This window comes from Zea mays, chromosome 7, assembly GCF_902167145.1.
Source record: "Zea mays cultivar B73 chromosome 7, Zm-B73-REFERENCE-NAM-5.0, whole genome shotgun sequence".
NCBI lineage: Eukaryota > Viridiplantae > Streptophyta > Magnoliopsida > Poales > Poaceae > Zea > Zea mays.
In genome coordinates, this window is record NC_050102.1 from 142,202,088 (window position 1) to 142,217,326 (window position 15,239).

Sequence of the window (15,239 nt, forward strand, 5' to 3'; positions counted from 1 at the left end):
ACAAGACGCTGGTACTGTGTAGCGTCCACCTCCTCCGTCGTGCTGTCGCGACTCAGCTTCAGCCTCTCCTCCATCGGAGTGAGAGCTGGGTTGCAGTCGGTGAGCCCAGCCAGCTCAACAATGCGCTTGGCGTAGGCGGTCTGGCGAAGTGTGATCCCGGAGTCTCCCTGGTGCACCTCAATCCCCAGGTAGAAGGAGAGATGCCCCAGGTCACTCATTTGGAAGGTGGCCTTCATCTCTTCCTTGAACGCTGCCACCTCTGCATCCTTGGCGCCGGTGATCACCAAGTCATCGACGTAGACACCCACCAGCAGGGCACTTCCTCCATTGCCCCGCTGATAGATGGCCGCCTCGTGCGGGCTTGGCGTGAAACCCATTCCTTTGAGCGTGGAATCCAGCTTGGCATTCCACGCCCTCGGTGCCTGTCGCAGGCCATAGAGAGCCTTGCGCAGGCGCAACACCTTGCCAGGGATCGCAAAACCTGGCGGCTGGTGTACGTAGACCTCCTCCTTTAAGTCGCCGTTAAGAAACACCGACTTGGCGTCCATGTGATGAACGTGCCAGCCCTGCTGGGCTGACAACGCAAGGAGGAGTCGCACGGATTCTATCCATGCCACGGGGGCGAAAGCATCGTCGAAGTCGATCCTCTCCTGCTGCAAGAAACCGCGTGCCACCAAGCGAGCCTTATGCTTGACGATGGCGCCAGCTTCATCCCTCTTCAGTTTGAACACCCACTTAAGGGTGATCGCGCGATGACCATGAGGGAGATCAGCGAGCTCCCAAGTGCGGTTCGTCTCAACCGCGTCCATCTCCAACTGCATCGCGGCACGCCAAGCCGCATGTTTCTCGGCCTCCGCGAAAGACCGAGGCTCACCATCGTCGCATGCAAGATGCAACTCTCCTGCCAGAATGCGAGACGCAGGGCCCGGCACCGACGGGTCGATGAGAAGGCCCTCCACCCTTCGATACCGCAACGGCTCGCCGTCGTAGCACGCGTCGTCGTGCTCCTCATCGCGGGAGAGCGGGGTCACGAGCTCCACTGAGTCGTGCTCGACATGAGCTGGTGTCGGAGAGGATGTTCCTGGAGAGGGTACCGTCGGTGCTGGAGTACGTGGTGGTGAAGAGCTCGCTGTAGCCGGAGTCGTGGCTGGAGTGCGTGGTGGTGAAGAGCTCGTTGTAGCCGGAGCTGGAGAGCATGGCGCTGGAGTCGGTGGAGACTTGGGAGATGGGGTAGACCTGCTCGGAGAAGAGTTGCCTACTCCCCCAGCTCCCTCAAAGTGGACGTACTCGATGGTGAAGTCGTCGTACGTCGGAGTCGTGTCGTCGTCCACCGCCTTGTCCCACGCCCATCCTCGCCCTTCGTCGAACACTACGTCGCGCGCCGTGCGCACACGCTGTGTTCCTGGGTCAAGGATGCGGTAGGCCTTCGAGCCCTCCGCGTAGCCAATGAACACCCCCGGGGTGCTCCTGTCGTCGAGCTTGCCAATGTGGCCAAGCTCCTTGGTGAACGCGAGGCAGCCGAAGACCCGTAGGTGAGAGACCGCCGGCTTGCGCCCATGCCAAAGCCTCGTACGGTGTCATCCCGTTGAGAGCCTTGGTGGGCGAGCGATTGAGGATGTAAACCGCTGTCACCACCGCCTCTCCCCAGAAGACAGTTGGCATTCCTCTCTGCTTGAGGAGAGCCCGAGCCATCCCCACAACCGTCTGGTTGCGCCGCTCGACGACGCCGTTCTGCTGCGGGCTGTATGGCGCGGAGTAGTGGCGCTGAACGCCCTCATCCGCACAGTACAACGCGAACTCAGCCGCCGTGAATTCGCCGCCGTTGTCGGTGCGCAACACGCGCAGCTTGCGGCCGCACTCCGCCTCCGCAGCGACCTGCACACGCCTGATGGCATTCGCAGCCTCTCCCTTGCTACCAAGGATCATCACCCACATGTTGCGGGAGAGATCATCGACGAGCAGCAAGAAGTAGCGTCGTCCTCCTGGTGTGGCTGGTGTCACCGGGCCACACAAGTCCCCATGCACGAGCTCGAGCCTCTCCTTGGCTCGGAAGCTCGACTGCTGGGGAAAGGGGAGTCGTCTCTGCTTTGTCAACACGCAGACATCGCAGAATTGCTCCACATGGTCAAGGCACGGCAGGCCTCGTACCATCTCCTTGGCACTGAGCCGCTTCAGGGCCTCGAAGTTAAGGTGCCCGAAGCGCTCGTGCCACTGTCATGCCCCGTCGTCTCGACGAGCAGCAAGGCAGCAAGGTTGTGCCACCTTCACATTGAGGATGTATAGCCGATTTGGACTCCTGCGTACCTTGGCAAGAAGGCGACGAGAGGGGTCCCAGATCCTCATGAATACATGCTCGACCTCCACGCGCGAACCGTTCTCATCCAGCTGTCCCAAGCTGATGATAGAGTTCCTCAACGCGGGGATGTAGTAGACTCCAGTGAGCAGCCTGTGCTCACCAGATGCGGCGGTGAAGACGACTGAGCCGGCGCCCTTGATCTCTACGCCGGAGGCGTCCCCAAACTTGACGGAGCCTTGGACGCTAGAGTCAAGCTCGGTGAAGAACTCCCGTCGGCCGGTCATGTGATGAGTGGCGTCGGTGTCGAGGCACCATCCTTCGATCATGTCTTTGCTGGAGCCGTCGTCGAGGAAAGCGCGTGCTTTCGACTCATCAAGGTGGAGGAGTGCCGCTGCGGCCGGTGCCGCTGGAGATAGCTCGATGCTTGCATGTGCTAGGAGCAGAGCCTCCTCCTCCGCCTCCGCCTGTGCGACGTTGGCCTGGCCACGTCGTGGCTGTCGACAGTCCCTGGCCCAGTGGCCAAGCTTGCCGCAGTTGTGACAACTGTCGTCTCGTGTCGGCTTCTTGTTGCCGACGGCGCCGCCTTGGGCACCTCCACGGGCACCACCCTCAGCATGTCCTCGCGCCCCAGCCTGGGCGCCTACACGCGCCTTGCGCGGCTTGCCGCGTTTGCGGCCTCGTGTCGAGGAGGACTCCCCCTTCTTCTGGTCACCCTGGCAGGCCTCCCACTGCTCCCGAGTGAGATGTAGCTTCCCGCCAATAGTGATAGGCCCAGAGGGAGCCTGTGGTTCGTCGCCGTCGACCACCTTGAGACGACCTATCGCCACTTCGATCGTCATCGTGGAGAGGTCTAGCAGAGACTCGATCGAGCGAGCGATCTGCTTGTACTTCTCAGGGATGCAACGGAAGAGCTTCTCAACAGCTCTCTCCTCATCGTAGGTGTCGTCGCCGAACTGCACCATCTTCTGCAACAGAGTGTTGAGGCGGAGAGCAAAGTCATCAACATCCTCACCTGGCTTGAAGGCCAGGTTCTCCCACTCCTTGCGAAGTGCCTGCAGTGTGGTCTTGCGGGCACGGTCGCTGCCGATGCGGGTCACAGCGATGGCGTCCCAGGCCTCCTTGGCAGTCCACTTCTGGGAAAGCGAAAACTGCATCTCGGACGGGACTGCAGCAATGAGGGCATCCAACGCCCATCGATCCTCGTGGTAGTCAACGTCGCCGTACCGAACTGCTTCCCACATTTGGCGAACCTGGAGCCGTACCCTCATCACCGCAGCCCACTCGACGTAGTTGGTCTTGGTGAGGGTAGGCCACCCACCGCCGGGACCGATGTCCCTGACAATGGCCTGGGCCATGCGGCGACCATGGTACCGATCCGGGGAGGGAGAGTCGCGCCGCCTGTAGAGGCCGCGATCTCCGTCGACCCGGTCGCCACCGCCGACGCGTCTACGCCCGTCTGGGCTGCCGTCGCGTGCACCCTCGCCCGGAGCGCCGTCAGCGTGTCGGCGCCTATCTGGGCTGCCACCACGCGCGCCTCCATGGGGATGCGCGGCTGCCCACTGTGCCGCCTGCTCTCGCACTGCTTCCCTCGCCAGCCTGAGCTCTTCGTCGGTGTTGTCGTCGACAGAAGCAGAGCTGCTAGCTCTACTGCCGCGCAGAACCTCGAGCTCTGCTGCCGCCACACGTGCAGCATCCGCCGCCTCCGCTGCTTCTACTTCCGCTCTCGTTGCTGCCAGTTCCGCTGCCGCCAGCCGTGCTGCCCTCGCCGCTGTCGCTGCAGCCGCTGCTGCTGCTCGCTCTCGTTCTTGTGCCGCGGCGACCTCGACTTCCTGCTGGCGCCGCGCACTCGAAGTGACCGAGCGTAGGGACATGGTGGGCTAGTGAGGGGTCGCTGCGTGTGGAAGAGGTTGTCTCAGACGAAAGGTTGCTCGTTTGAGCAGGAGAGGAAGGAACAATTGGAGCTCTTGCTGCCGACTGAGTGTGGGGAGAGGCGCGGGAAGGAGATGAGCAAGAGATGTTTAGGCTGCAGGATAGTTTGGCTCTGATACCAATTGTAAGTAGAGGGACTCTAACTCTCATCAAGAGGATGACACTATGAGTTGGGGCAATTTTCTGTTTATTTCCTCAAACACTACACAATGTCATACCCATCTAAGGGTTGGAGACCCATATTTATAGCCCTAGAGGCTGCACTACCACACCTTCTCACACACACTACACAACAGGATTATCCTCTAGATGCTAAAGAGACTACAGAGGACAGTCAAAACCGACTGTTGTCCTCTAGATGCTAAAGAGACTACAGAGGACAGTCAAAAAGCGACTGTTGTCCTCTAGATGCTAAAGAGACTACAGAGGACAGTCAAGATGTCCTCTAGATGCTAAAGGACTACAGAGGACAGTCAAAAGTAAGCTGTCCTCTAGATGCTCAAGACTTATTCCATCAAACTTGGCCTCCTTCAGCTCCCCTTGCCACCCAGAGATGGGGATGCATTTCCGATTATACAATATGCCGATGATACAATTATTGTCATGAAAGCCTCACAAAGGGAGCTTTTTTGCTTAAAAGCTTTGCTCGAGAGTTACGCCCTATCAACAGGGCTAAGAATCAACTACACAAAATCCTGTTTAGTTCCTATCAACACTGACAGTAAAAAACTGAACTTCTTGCTGGTCTCTTTGGTTGCAAGATTGAATCTCTTCCCTTTACATATTTGGGGCTACCGATGGGGACAACAAAGCCAAGGGTTGAACACTATGGACCCATTATGAGCAAGATTGAAAGGAAGTTGACCTCCATCTCTTCTATGTTGTCACATGCAGGGAGACTTCAACTTGTTAACTCTGTCCTCTCGTCTCTGCCAACATATGCCATGTGCACCTTACAAGTTCCAGCAGCGGTCTTGGAGTACATTGACACAGCCAGACGCCACTGTTTGTGGCGTAATTCTGATAGCAATGCAAAATCTAAGTCTTTGGTGGCTTGGAATAAATGCACATGACCGAAGAAAAAAGGTGGTCTGGGGGTCATCAACCTAAGAAGCCAGAACTCGTATCTCTGAATGAAATTTCTTGACAAGCTCTACAACAGGAAACAAATCCCTTGGGTTAACCTGGTTTGGAATACCTACTACTCTGACGACAAGACCCCTCATGCATCCAAGTTCATGGGCTCATTTTGGTGGAGAGACGTCCTTAAACTTTGTGATCTCTTCAGAGGAATCTCCAACTGTAAGGTTGGAGATGGTAAAACTGTTCTATTTTGGCATGATTTATGGAATGACAACATTCGTAGAAACAAGTATCCAAGGCTTTTCACCTTCGCAAAAAATTAAAGCATTTCGGTTGCTTCCTTTTTGACTCGGGGGAACTTGACAGACAATTTCCACTTACCCCTTACTGAGCAAGCAAACACCGAGCTGCAACAACTCCTGGATGAAGTGCAGCAAATTCGAGAATCAGTGATTGAACCAGAAGAGAAAGACTCTTGGAGTTATATTTGGGGGAATAGCACCTACTCATCAACTAAACTTTACCACTACACTTTCAAAAATGTGAATCCTCCAAAACCATTTCTTTGGATCTGGGAGTCCAGATGTTCAAACAAGCTTAAAGTCTTCACCTGGCTGCTGTTGATGGATAGGCTGAACACCAGAAACATCCTAAAGAGAAAGAACTTTAAGGTTCAAGGCGACAACTACAACTGTGCTCTTTGTCAACTTCAAAGAGAAGAAACTGCCTTCCATTTGTTCTTCAATTGCCCTTTCAGCCAAGACTGTTGGAGACATCTGAATATTCAGTGGAACCACCAGTTTGACTTCTTTGCAACCTTTCAACAAGCCAGTGACTTCCACGGTTCACCATTCTTTATGGAGGTCTTTATCATAGCAGCTTGGCAAATCTGGAAGCAAAGAAACAATTTTGTCTTTGACAGGGGACGACCATCTTTCATTGGCTGGAAAAAAGAATTCCGCGCTGAAGCTCTTCTGCAAGCTAACCGCTTTTCTGAAGAGAAATCAACTCTTTTCTCCTCGCTTGTAAATTCCTATAGATAGCAGATGGTTCTTTTCCCTGTGCTTTAGTTAGTTTCCGCCTTCTTCTTTATATTAATAAATATCTACCACAGCAGGGGCTTCCCCTGTTGTACATTTTCAAAAAAAAATTAGGAACTCTTGATCCAGTTCTTTTTTTACCCATAAGAGTTATGATCATGTCCTTATGTCTAAGAGGAGCAACATGCAAATACAACCTAAGATAAAGTTTACCTCGACAGCCTGTGTTGTGACGAGCTCTCACTGGAGCAGCACGTGGAGATGGGCATGAGCAGACCTTCCTGACAATATAATGGCAAAAATAAGCAAAAAAATAATAACACAAACAAAGCAGCAAGGTTTATCGTAAACACACATGAACATGAAAAATAGCAGTTAGGTGTGCATAATCATGTTTTCAAAAAAGTATGTTACAGAGAATTTTCAAATTTGACTATGTTTTCAAATTTCATTTATGGCCACCCTGAACTATATAAAGGTGATGTTCAACACTGCTATTCTCTTTAAGAGTTTTCATAGCAATGCCAAACTAAGACGACACAAACAACTATACAAAGATGACACTTTATTTATTGAAAAATCTTTCCATTTTAAACAAGCTAGCAGTCTAGCACACATGAACTGCAACATAGCCATTCAGCTCATTCCAGTCATTTTATCATGGATGTCCATGTCAAGGATCACTATTCATGGTGGTGTACAGACTAAAATTGAGTTAGGCATTACTGTATTGATCTTGCGGCAATTGAGGGGCTAAACAATTACCAAATGCAGGGTAGGGAAATATAGGGAATACATCAAAACAACTAAATTGAGTGTCTGCACTAAACTGAGTTTCTGCACTAAACTGTGGTCATAAGCTATGTATCAAAAGAGCAAGTTTCTAGACTCAACCGAGTTAGGCTGACGCAAACATCATTATGGCGTGGTCAAATCAATAGAAGTTTACACTTTATTATTACTTAGTACTCCCTCTATTCATCAATATTTGTCCATAGAACAGCACACATGCTAAATGTTTCTTGTATTCAATTTGTAAATCTAAATTTTGATAGGCAATGCAGGGGCTTTATTTTGTCTAGTAATTTATGCAGAAAAACAGTTTAAAGGAATTGGAGGAGTCAAATGCAGAAATCTGACATGGCAATCAACTCAATCCAGCAATTGGAGCAAGTTCTGCATTGCTGGATCTGTGTAAAAATGTATCGCTAAAGCAAAATTAGAGCAATAGAGCAAATATTTGTGAAGTGCATGAAAATTCATGATAGTTGTTTTAGTGTCGTGCGTGAATAGGCTCAAAACAGTCCTTCACTCATGAGAGCAGCAACTCGAATCAAACAAAATGCAAGCTAACTACCTAGCACAAGTGGCAGCAAAAATCTCTACACAAGGGTCTCCATTGCCTTACACTGTGGCTTACAAATGAGTACTATTTCACAAACTCAAAGAGTAAAGACTTTCCCTACGTGGAGAACCCGGAAGACCACAAACTCTATCGTTATGCCTTGTTCTCAGATAATGTATTGGCGACTGCAGTTGTTAACTCAACCCTTGTCTATGCTAAGGTATACCACTTGGCCTCGGAAAGATATTAAGTTGCCGATTAAGTGTTCAGTTAATTATTGTGAATGAAGACGCCACCTTCTTTTATGTTGAATATTCTAATCGATTTAATCATTTTTTACTACTAACCTTTCGATGCTATATTTAATGCATAAACCAAAAAACCATGTATTCACATTGTGACAAATAGGCTTAACTATGTTGCAATGAAAATGTGGTTCCTGGCTAATCCATTGGGTAAAGCTGCTATTTAGATTAAGAACATTGAAGACTTTACATGGTTAAATTCAATGTTGCAATGAAAATGTGGTTCCTGGCTAATCCATTGGGTAAAGCTGCTATTTAGATTAAGAACATTGAAGACTTTACATGGTTAAATTCAAGCTACAGTCAAGTTCTGAAGCAGTTGGAAACCCAGTGTATGATTGATTACTACTTCAGAACTGGGCATGCTAGGCATGATGTAAATCCCAAGTTTTGGAACCCCAAGTAACTGCCAATTCTCAACCATCTAAGATTCTATCTCCAAGAGATCTTCCTAAAGCTTAACAAGGTGTTATTTCTAGACGATGATGCTGTGGTGCAGCGAGACATAAGTGTGCTTTGGTTGGTAGATCTCGAAGGCAAGGTTAACGGTGCTGTCGAGACATGTAGACAGGCATCCCATAGGTTTGATAAGTAATTCAACTTCTCAAACCCTCCTTTTGCGAATCAGGAACAAAACCAGTCTCTTCTCAGCCTCTCCAACATACCAGTTTGGTTCAATCTAACATAAGCAACACAAATAACAGAACTATAAAAAAAGCAGCAATGTAGAACTGCTTTTGTCACACGCCAATAACTAAAACGTGTAGTTGTTGCAGTAAACTTTTCTCACCTTGGGATTCTACATCCGCTGGGTTGCCACTGGAGCCTCACGTAAGCTTTGTCAGGCAGGTCGTTGAGGTGGCAGTTGAAGGACTCATCGATGTGAGGGCATGATCCCGTAGGATACAGAGGGATCATGAGTACACCTGTGAAAACATCAGACATGCCACAAAATGATTAAAAGAAAGCATTGAACCCCTACAATGTTAGTTCAAAATTGATTTGAAATGAAGTTACAACAGAAGGCATCAGGAGTATCCACTCTAATTCTCCACCATCACAACCCAAACACAAAACTGATCTATGCAACCACTCGCAGGCACAACTCAATCTGGGAGCCACCACAGCCAAGCATTGCACATAAGGCCGAAACATTTCTGTCTCCCGCCTGCTCGAGAGGCCGAGATCAACATCCCAACCACAATGCAGGATCCATGGATAGGACGAAGCAAGATACGGTTCGTCACTCACCTGCTTCGTAGGACGCGGTAGCCGTTGCAGCTCCTCCGCATCTTCGCTCTCCTTCGGCTGGAGTTTCGGGACGAGAGACTTCGCGGCGATGCGCGCGATGGGCGTAGACGGCGTCGTCGCTGCTGCTCGGCGGGGGAGAGGATGCCCTAGGGTCGACATCGCGAGAGGGCCGGCGGGCGCGAAGGGGGGCATTTGCGACGGGCATGCGTATCCGGGAATCACACGACTACGCGAGTGGGACTGTCTCCGTGGATGCGGACCCGAGAAATAGCGAGCGGGGCAGGTGCCAGACGCCGGCTGGGGGTGATGACAATCTTGAGCCGAGGGGAGGCGCGACGGAAGTCTCGGGAGGGGGACGGGCACGGTTCTGCGGGCTGGGTTGTCTCGACAGGACGGGAGAAGACCAGGTCGTGAGCGCGGTCGGAGGCGGAGGGGCGACGACGGCAATCTGGCGAGGGAGACGTGGGCGGGAAACGGGGGCGGGAGCACGGAGCCGAGGTGTGGTACTAGATAAGCTTGATTACAGGTCCTGAATACGCCGGGCCTGATCCAGGCCCACTTCCCTGCGAAACCTTTGGATTTTCAGAGGACTCGAAACTTGGGGAGCTAGCTAACGTTTTTGGTAGGCCTAGTAGCGCAATGCGGGCTTCGAATTCCCCGAGGCGGCCCATAATGCTGGCTGGGTCGTCCTGACCAATTGATGGTTCTGCTTCTGCTTTACCACTCAATCTTGTTGAGAGTCGCCGGCGCCGGCGATTCCTCCTCCACCGATTCGCCCGGCGGGAGTCTCCGCAGGGCTCACCGGGACCGCGGGTCCACGATGGCCGCCAACTTCTGGACGTCGTCGCACTGGTAAGCCTCCCCCGGCCTCGTCGCCCCCCTCCTCCCCGTTCGCGCCTCTCGATTTGGTGGCTCCGCGGACCGCGGTAAGCTCAGCGGCTGATTAGGGCGGTGTCGCCCCTGGCTGCTGTTGCTGGGATGTGCAGCAAGCAGCTGCTGGACCCCGAGGACGTGGACCTGGTGCCGGCGGCGGACCGGGAGCGAGGCATCACGCCGGAAGAGTTCCGCCTCATCAAGATCCATATGTCGTTCCGTGAGCTCCTATCCTCGCTAGTCTTTTCCTGACACCTTGCATTATCATTTCCCGATGTGAATCAGCTTTAGATTCTACACTGCTTCTGTATTGTGCACTAAAAAAGATCATACCAAACTCTGAGCTGTTAGATGTTGGAACTGCTAATCTTTTATGATATTAGACGCATCAAATGCAGACTGATCTGATGTTCAAACGATTGCTGGTTTTCCACGACTGTGACAAGTAACTTGTGTATATGTAGTTAGACCCACGAGCATCCTGCTATGTGCCTTTATATCATGGGTTTTTATGTGACGCTAAGATCAAACGTCTGCCTGCCATTTCAGTTGAGAAAGAAAGAAAAATACGATGTTTTTCTTGTTTTCACCCTACTGATTTCAAACAAACAAGTTCATAGTCCTTGGTTGTGTTATTGTGCCTTTTTGCAATCCTTGCTTTTATTAATTCAGTGCAGTCTTAATTCATAGTATTAGTGTATCGCTAAATTAGACTCCATGTTTTTAAGGAAACCAAACACATAGTTCATTTTCATACATTTACATCCATCACAGTATCTCACATTTTCACATTATTGATGTCCATTTTGCATTAGGACACCTGGTGTATTTTTGAATGCCTTATCAATACAAGCATTTGATGATTTCAGATATCTGGAGGCTAGCACAGCAGGTTAAAGTTAGGCAAAGGTTAGGCCTTGTTTGCATAACCTGATTTATTTGCTTCTTTTGTGATGCTAAAAGGAACGTGTTTGCTATCTTGATTACTTACTATATTTTGCACTTCGCATGTTTCCTTCTACATCTTGTAACTTATATAGATGGTAAAAGAATTAGAGATCACATCATATAGGTTGTTGGTTTATTAACTGAAAATCAGCACACAGAGATATTTAGTTGGTGTTTGGCGAGTGGAAAATGATGACTGTGGATGGGATATGAGGAATCGGTTATATCTAAACCCCAAATTTGCATAGCGTGAAAGGGATGTGCTGTAGAATCGTGAATGGGAAATGAGGAGCTTTTATCCACCGATCTAAAGAGGCGAGGGAGGTGGGTTTTGGGTGGGGCCCTTTTAATCTTATACAGTAGATTCACAATTCTATTTGCTTGGCTACTGGGGACACAACTTACTGGTTGGATCTATGTTCACTTGTTTTGTCACTTCTTTTTTGTATGCTTCTTTGGAGCAATTATTTGCAGTTCCAGGTTGAAGAACGCTTCAGAGATGTCATGAAGAGAATCTTCAGATTTCGCAACAAGATTTGTTTTGCTGTGGTCATACTTAAATTTTCTTTCTGACTTAATGAGGAGCATCTTTATTATTAAAGATTGTTCCTAATCTAAAAACCCAGTGCAGAACATTGGAAAAGTACAGGATACTATCCTTCTCAAAACCCATCTTTTAATATCCCAGTCCCAGTCCATATCACAAACCCATGGTGCATCCAAAGTTCCAAACGCCACCTTAGTGTTTGTTCCTCCCCCATCATTTTGTTGCTGATGTTCCTACTCCAGGTGCAATAATAAGGGGGTGTTTGAATGCACTATAACTAATAGTTAGTTGGCTAAAAATTGATAGTAAAATTAGCTAGCTAACAAAGACCTACCTGACTATTAACTAATTTACCAAAAATAGCTAGTAGCTGAACTATTAGCTAGGTTGTTTGGATGTCTCAACTAATTTTAGCCACTAACTATTAGCTTTAGTTCATTCAAACACCCCACAAAATGTTGGCATCTTTAAGAGAAAGATGAGTTTGTCAAATAGAATTCTTATGTTACTGTATGCTCATCGACCATATGAGTGCAACAGTACTTACAGGATTACAGTAAAAAGTAATATTGAGTGCATCTCAAGTCTCAACAAATGAAGTTTTTACATAACATGCATGTTATATCCTGTCTTTAGCTTGTCTGCCAAGATGTGATCTTTGTGACCTTAAACTGTTGTTATTTCAGAGTTGTAGCTACAGCAATAGCTTACTTCAGGCGTGTGTATACAAGGTATGCTTCTCTATGTAAGGATACACTGCATGTGCATCTGTGTTTGTATGCATTGTAGAATTATCACTTCTAAATTCAACTGGTAGTCTTACTACTTAAGACGAAGGAAACAGTGTCATCACAAGATTTGTAGAATTGTGTCCTATTTTTTCGACTGTCCTCTATCGGATCGGATACAGATGGATATTACTCGCCCTATATTTGTTTTACATCTTCTCTTCAGCTTCGCATATGATACAAATATTATTGAGTTGTGTAGATAAGATTTGAATCGATATCGACGTCTTAAATATCCAACTTTGAGTATACGAATACGTATCGGATACTGAATATTTGGACTCAGATATGGATCGGATCTCAGCCCTCTTAGACGGATCGGTTTCGAATACGGACGGATAATATCCATACCATTTACATCCCTAGCCCTCTATTATGGTAGTGCTCATCTCTTAAAACTTTTTAACTTGAAATACAAAAACCATGTCTGAAACCTAATCTTCTGAGTCATTAGCTCGGTTAAATATATATTATTGTATCACTTTTTTCTATATGTTCTCCTGAAAAACATTGAATTATTTGTTCTAGTGGGGCCTTGAATTTTTTGTATGTGTATATTTTGTAGTGAGAACTTTGTTTTAACACAAAATTCGTTTCCAGGAAGAGCATGTCAGACTATGATCCTCGTTTGGTTGCACCTACTTGTTTGTATTTGGCATCTAAGGTGGAGGAGAGTACAGTGCAAGCCCGACTTCTTGTATTTTATATAAAAAAGATGTGTGGTGTGTCTTATAACCATATTTATCGCCATATTTACATGTAAAAACTGCAGTAGATGACCTTCTCTCTCTCTCTCCCTCTCTTCAAAGTGCAGGTTCCGATGATAAGTATCGGTTTGAAATTAAGGATATTCTTGAAATGGAAATGAAGCTCCTGGAAGCTCTCGACTATTATTTGGTTGTTTTCCATCCATATCGTCCTCTCTTACAGTAAGAATCCGTTTCCTGTGTAATCGCTGGTGTTTTTTCGTGGAACATTACCTTTCTCATATCTCCACAGCTTTCATTTATTTGTTCTAGCGGAACTCCAAGTTGATAGATGTCCTATCTGCAGGTTGTTGCAGGATGCTGGCATAACAGACCTGACACAATTTGCCTGGTAAGCACTGCTTTTACGAACAGCTTAATTCAGTATCAACAGTTAAGGCGAAAAGGAACTTTTATTCTGCTTAGGACTTTCAGCCCTCTGTGTTTTGGGTTTCGTTGTCTTGTTTTATGCTGTTGAAACTGAAGCCTAGGCTCTTGGATATTTTTGTTGGCCCACACTTGGACTTTTGAAACATTGTCACATACTCACATGAGTGAACAAGTTGGAGCAAGATAACTTCCCTCATTCCTTTCAGGGTTTATTGACATCAATAGTTTAAGACCAAATATTTTGCACTTGGTATGGAATACCCTTGGAAGCAGATACTTCTATCTCTTTTAGAGTTTCCTTTATCTTCTGAATTTGGCCCACTTTGGCAGGGCTCCGGCTCCTCCTAAAAGGGATTCAACTCTGGCTCCTCTTGTGGAGTACCTTCTTGGGCAGAGCTGAAGCGGTTTTGGAAAACATTTGGTAATAACGGCTCTAGTGGTAGTTTGTGAGGGGCTGGGAGAAGCTACGTTTTTGTGGCACCAGCTTCTAAATAAAAATGGCTCCTGCTTCTCTGGCGCTTCTTCGCCAGAGCCATCTCAGCACCCATCGTTTGGCATGGCTTCACGGTAGTAGCTGCAAGGAGCTGGAGCTGGAGCTGGCGCTGTGCCAAATGCTTATGTGATACGGTTGGGCACAATAACATAAATTGATTCACCTAGAATTGTTAGCATTAGTTTTAGGATGAGTATCTAATTATGGGTGATAATGTATGCTCAGTCTTCAGCTATTCCTGTTGCCTGTTGTTACATCTTTTTTTAAAGAAAAAACTGACCTTATGTGACTTGCAGGGGCCTTGTTAATGATACATACAAGATGGACCTTATCCTCATATACCCTCCCTACATGATTGCACTGGCCTGCATATACATAGCGAGTGTTTTGAAAGATAAGGACACCACAGCATGGTTTGAAGAGCTCCGTGTTGACATGAACATAGTAAGCAGTTCTATTATTGGTTTCCCGGCTATTTATTCTGTATTGTTTTCTTCACCCAACTCTGTGACTTGCAATTCCCAGGTTAAGAATATCTCTATGGAAATATTAGACTTCTATGACACCTACAAGATTGATCCTCAAAGGGGCATCCCTGAGGATAAGATAAGCCCCGTGATGAACAAGTTGCCGGCAAAGGCTTAACTCAGATTTGGCGAGCTTAGGAGTTGTAAACTAGTAGTAAACTACATCATACTTCCACCATGTGTGTACTCAGCCTGCACTGTCGCTTGAGACGTGTTGATGAACTACTTGATAGATTCGATGCAAAAACCCCATGGAATTGTTTGTGTATGCTGCTGGAGTTTATTCAAGTTAGTAGCATCTGCATCTATTAACTATTTATTACGATTGTTATTCCAGGGTTCTTGACATTAATATGAAAGGTGCTACTTTGTTTTACCCGAAGATGTTTTCAAGCTTTTGGCTGTTAAAACTGCATCACCAGCACCGGCGGTGTGCACGCTGGGATCCAATACAAGTGTAACAGACTAGGGCTGGAAAATAAGCTCGAGGCTCGCGAGTCGGCTTGAGCTCGGTTCGTTTTCAGCCCTATAACAGACAGTCTGCTCGCTGAGCTGGCTTTAATCTGAAGAGAACAGCCTCAAGGCTTCAAAAGTCATCAGTCAGCTGGACCCGCTCTCCTCGGCAGCCATCAGATCAGACACGTAGTAATGTCCCTAGTCGATTGTAGGCTGTGGACA

At 48.0% G+C, this 15,239-nt stretch overlaps 2 protein-coding genes across 3 annotated transcripts; one reads left to right on the top strand and one right to left on the bottom strand.

The window, feature by feature from the left end:
* Nucleotides 1–5,761: 5,761 nt before the first annotated feature.
* LOC103632982 (protein trichome birefringence-like 4) lies at nucleotides 5,762–9,709 on the bottom strand. The gene is made up of 4 exons (XM_008654685.2): nucleotides 9,250–9,709; nucleotides 8,789–8,924; nucleotides 6,562–6,629; nucleotides 5,762–6,434 (listed from the first exon to the last, which is right to left on the bottom strand). Exons 1-4 carry the CDS (start codon nucleotides 9,452–9,454, stop codon nucleotides 6,403–6,405), a joined length of 441 nt encoding a protein of 146 aa, XP_008652907.1. The 5' UTR covers nucleotides 9,455–9,709; the 3' UTR covers nucleotides 5,762–6,402.
* An 85-nt stretch (nucleotides 9,710–9,794) lies between these two features.
* Nucleotides 9,795–14,937, top strand: LOC100193909 (uncharacterized). Of its 2 annotated transcripts, XM_008652706.3 has the most exons (9): nucleotides 9,795–10,101; nucleotides 10,236–10,342; nucleotides 10,992–11,031; nucleotides 12,304–12,348; nucleotides 13,006–13,127; nucleotides 13,220–13,334; nucleotides 13,459–13,503; nucleotides 14,331–14,478; nucleotides 14,560–14,937. In XM_008652706.3, exons 1-9 carry the CDS (start codon nucleotides 9,950–9,952, stop codon nucleotides 14,677–14,679), a joined length of 894 nt encoding a protein of 297 aa, XP_008650928.1. In that variant the 5' UTR covers nucleotides 9,795–9,949; the 3' UTR covers nucleotides 14,680–14,937.
* Nucleotides 14,938–15,239: the final 302 nt, after the last annotated feature.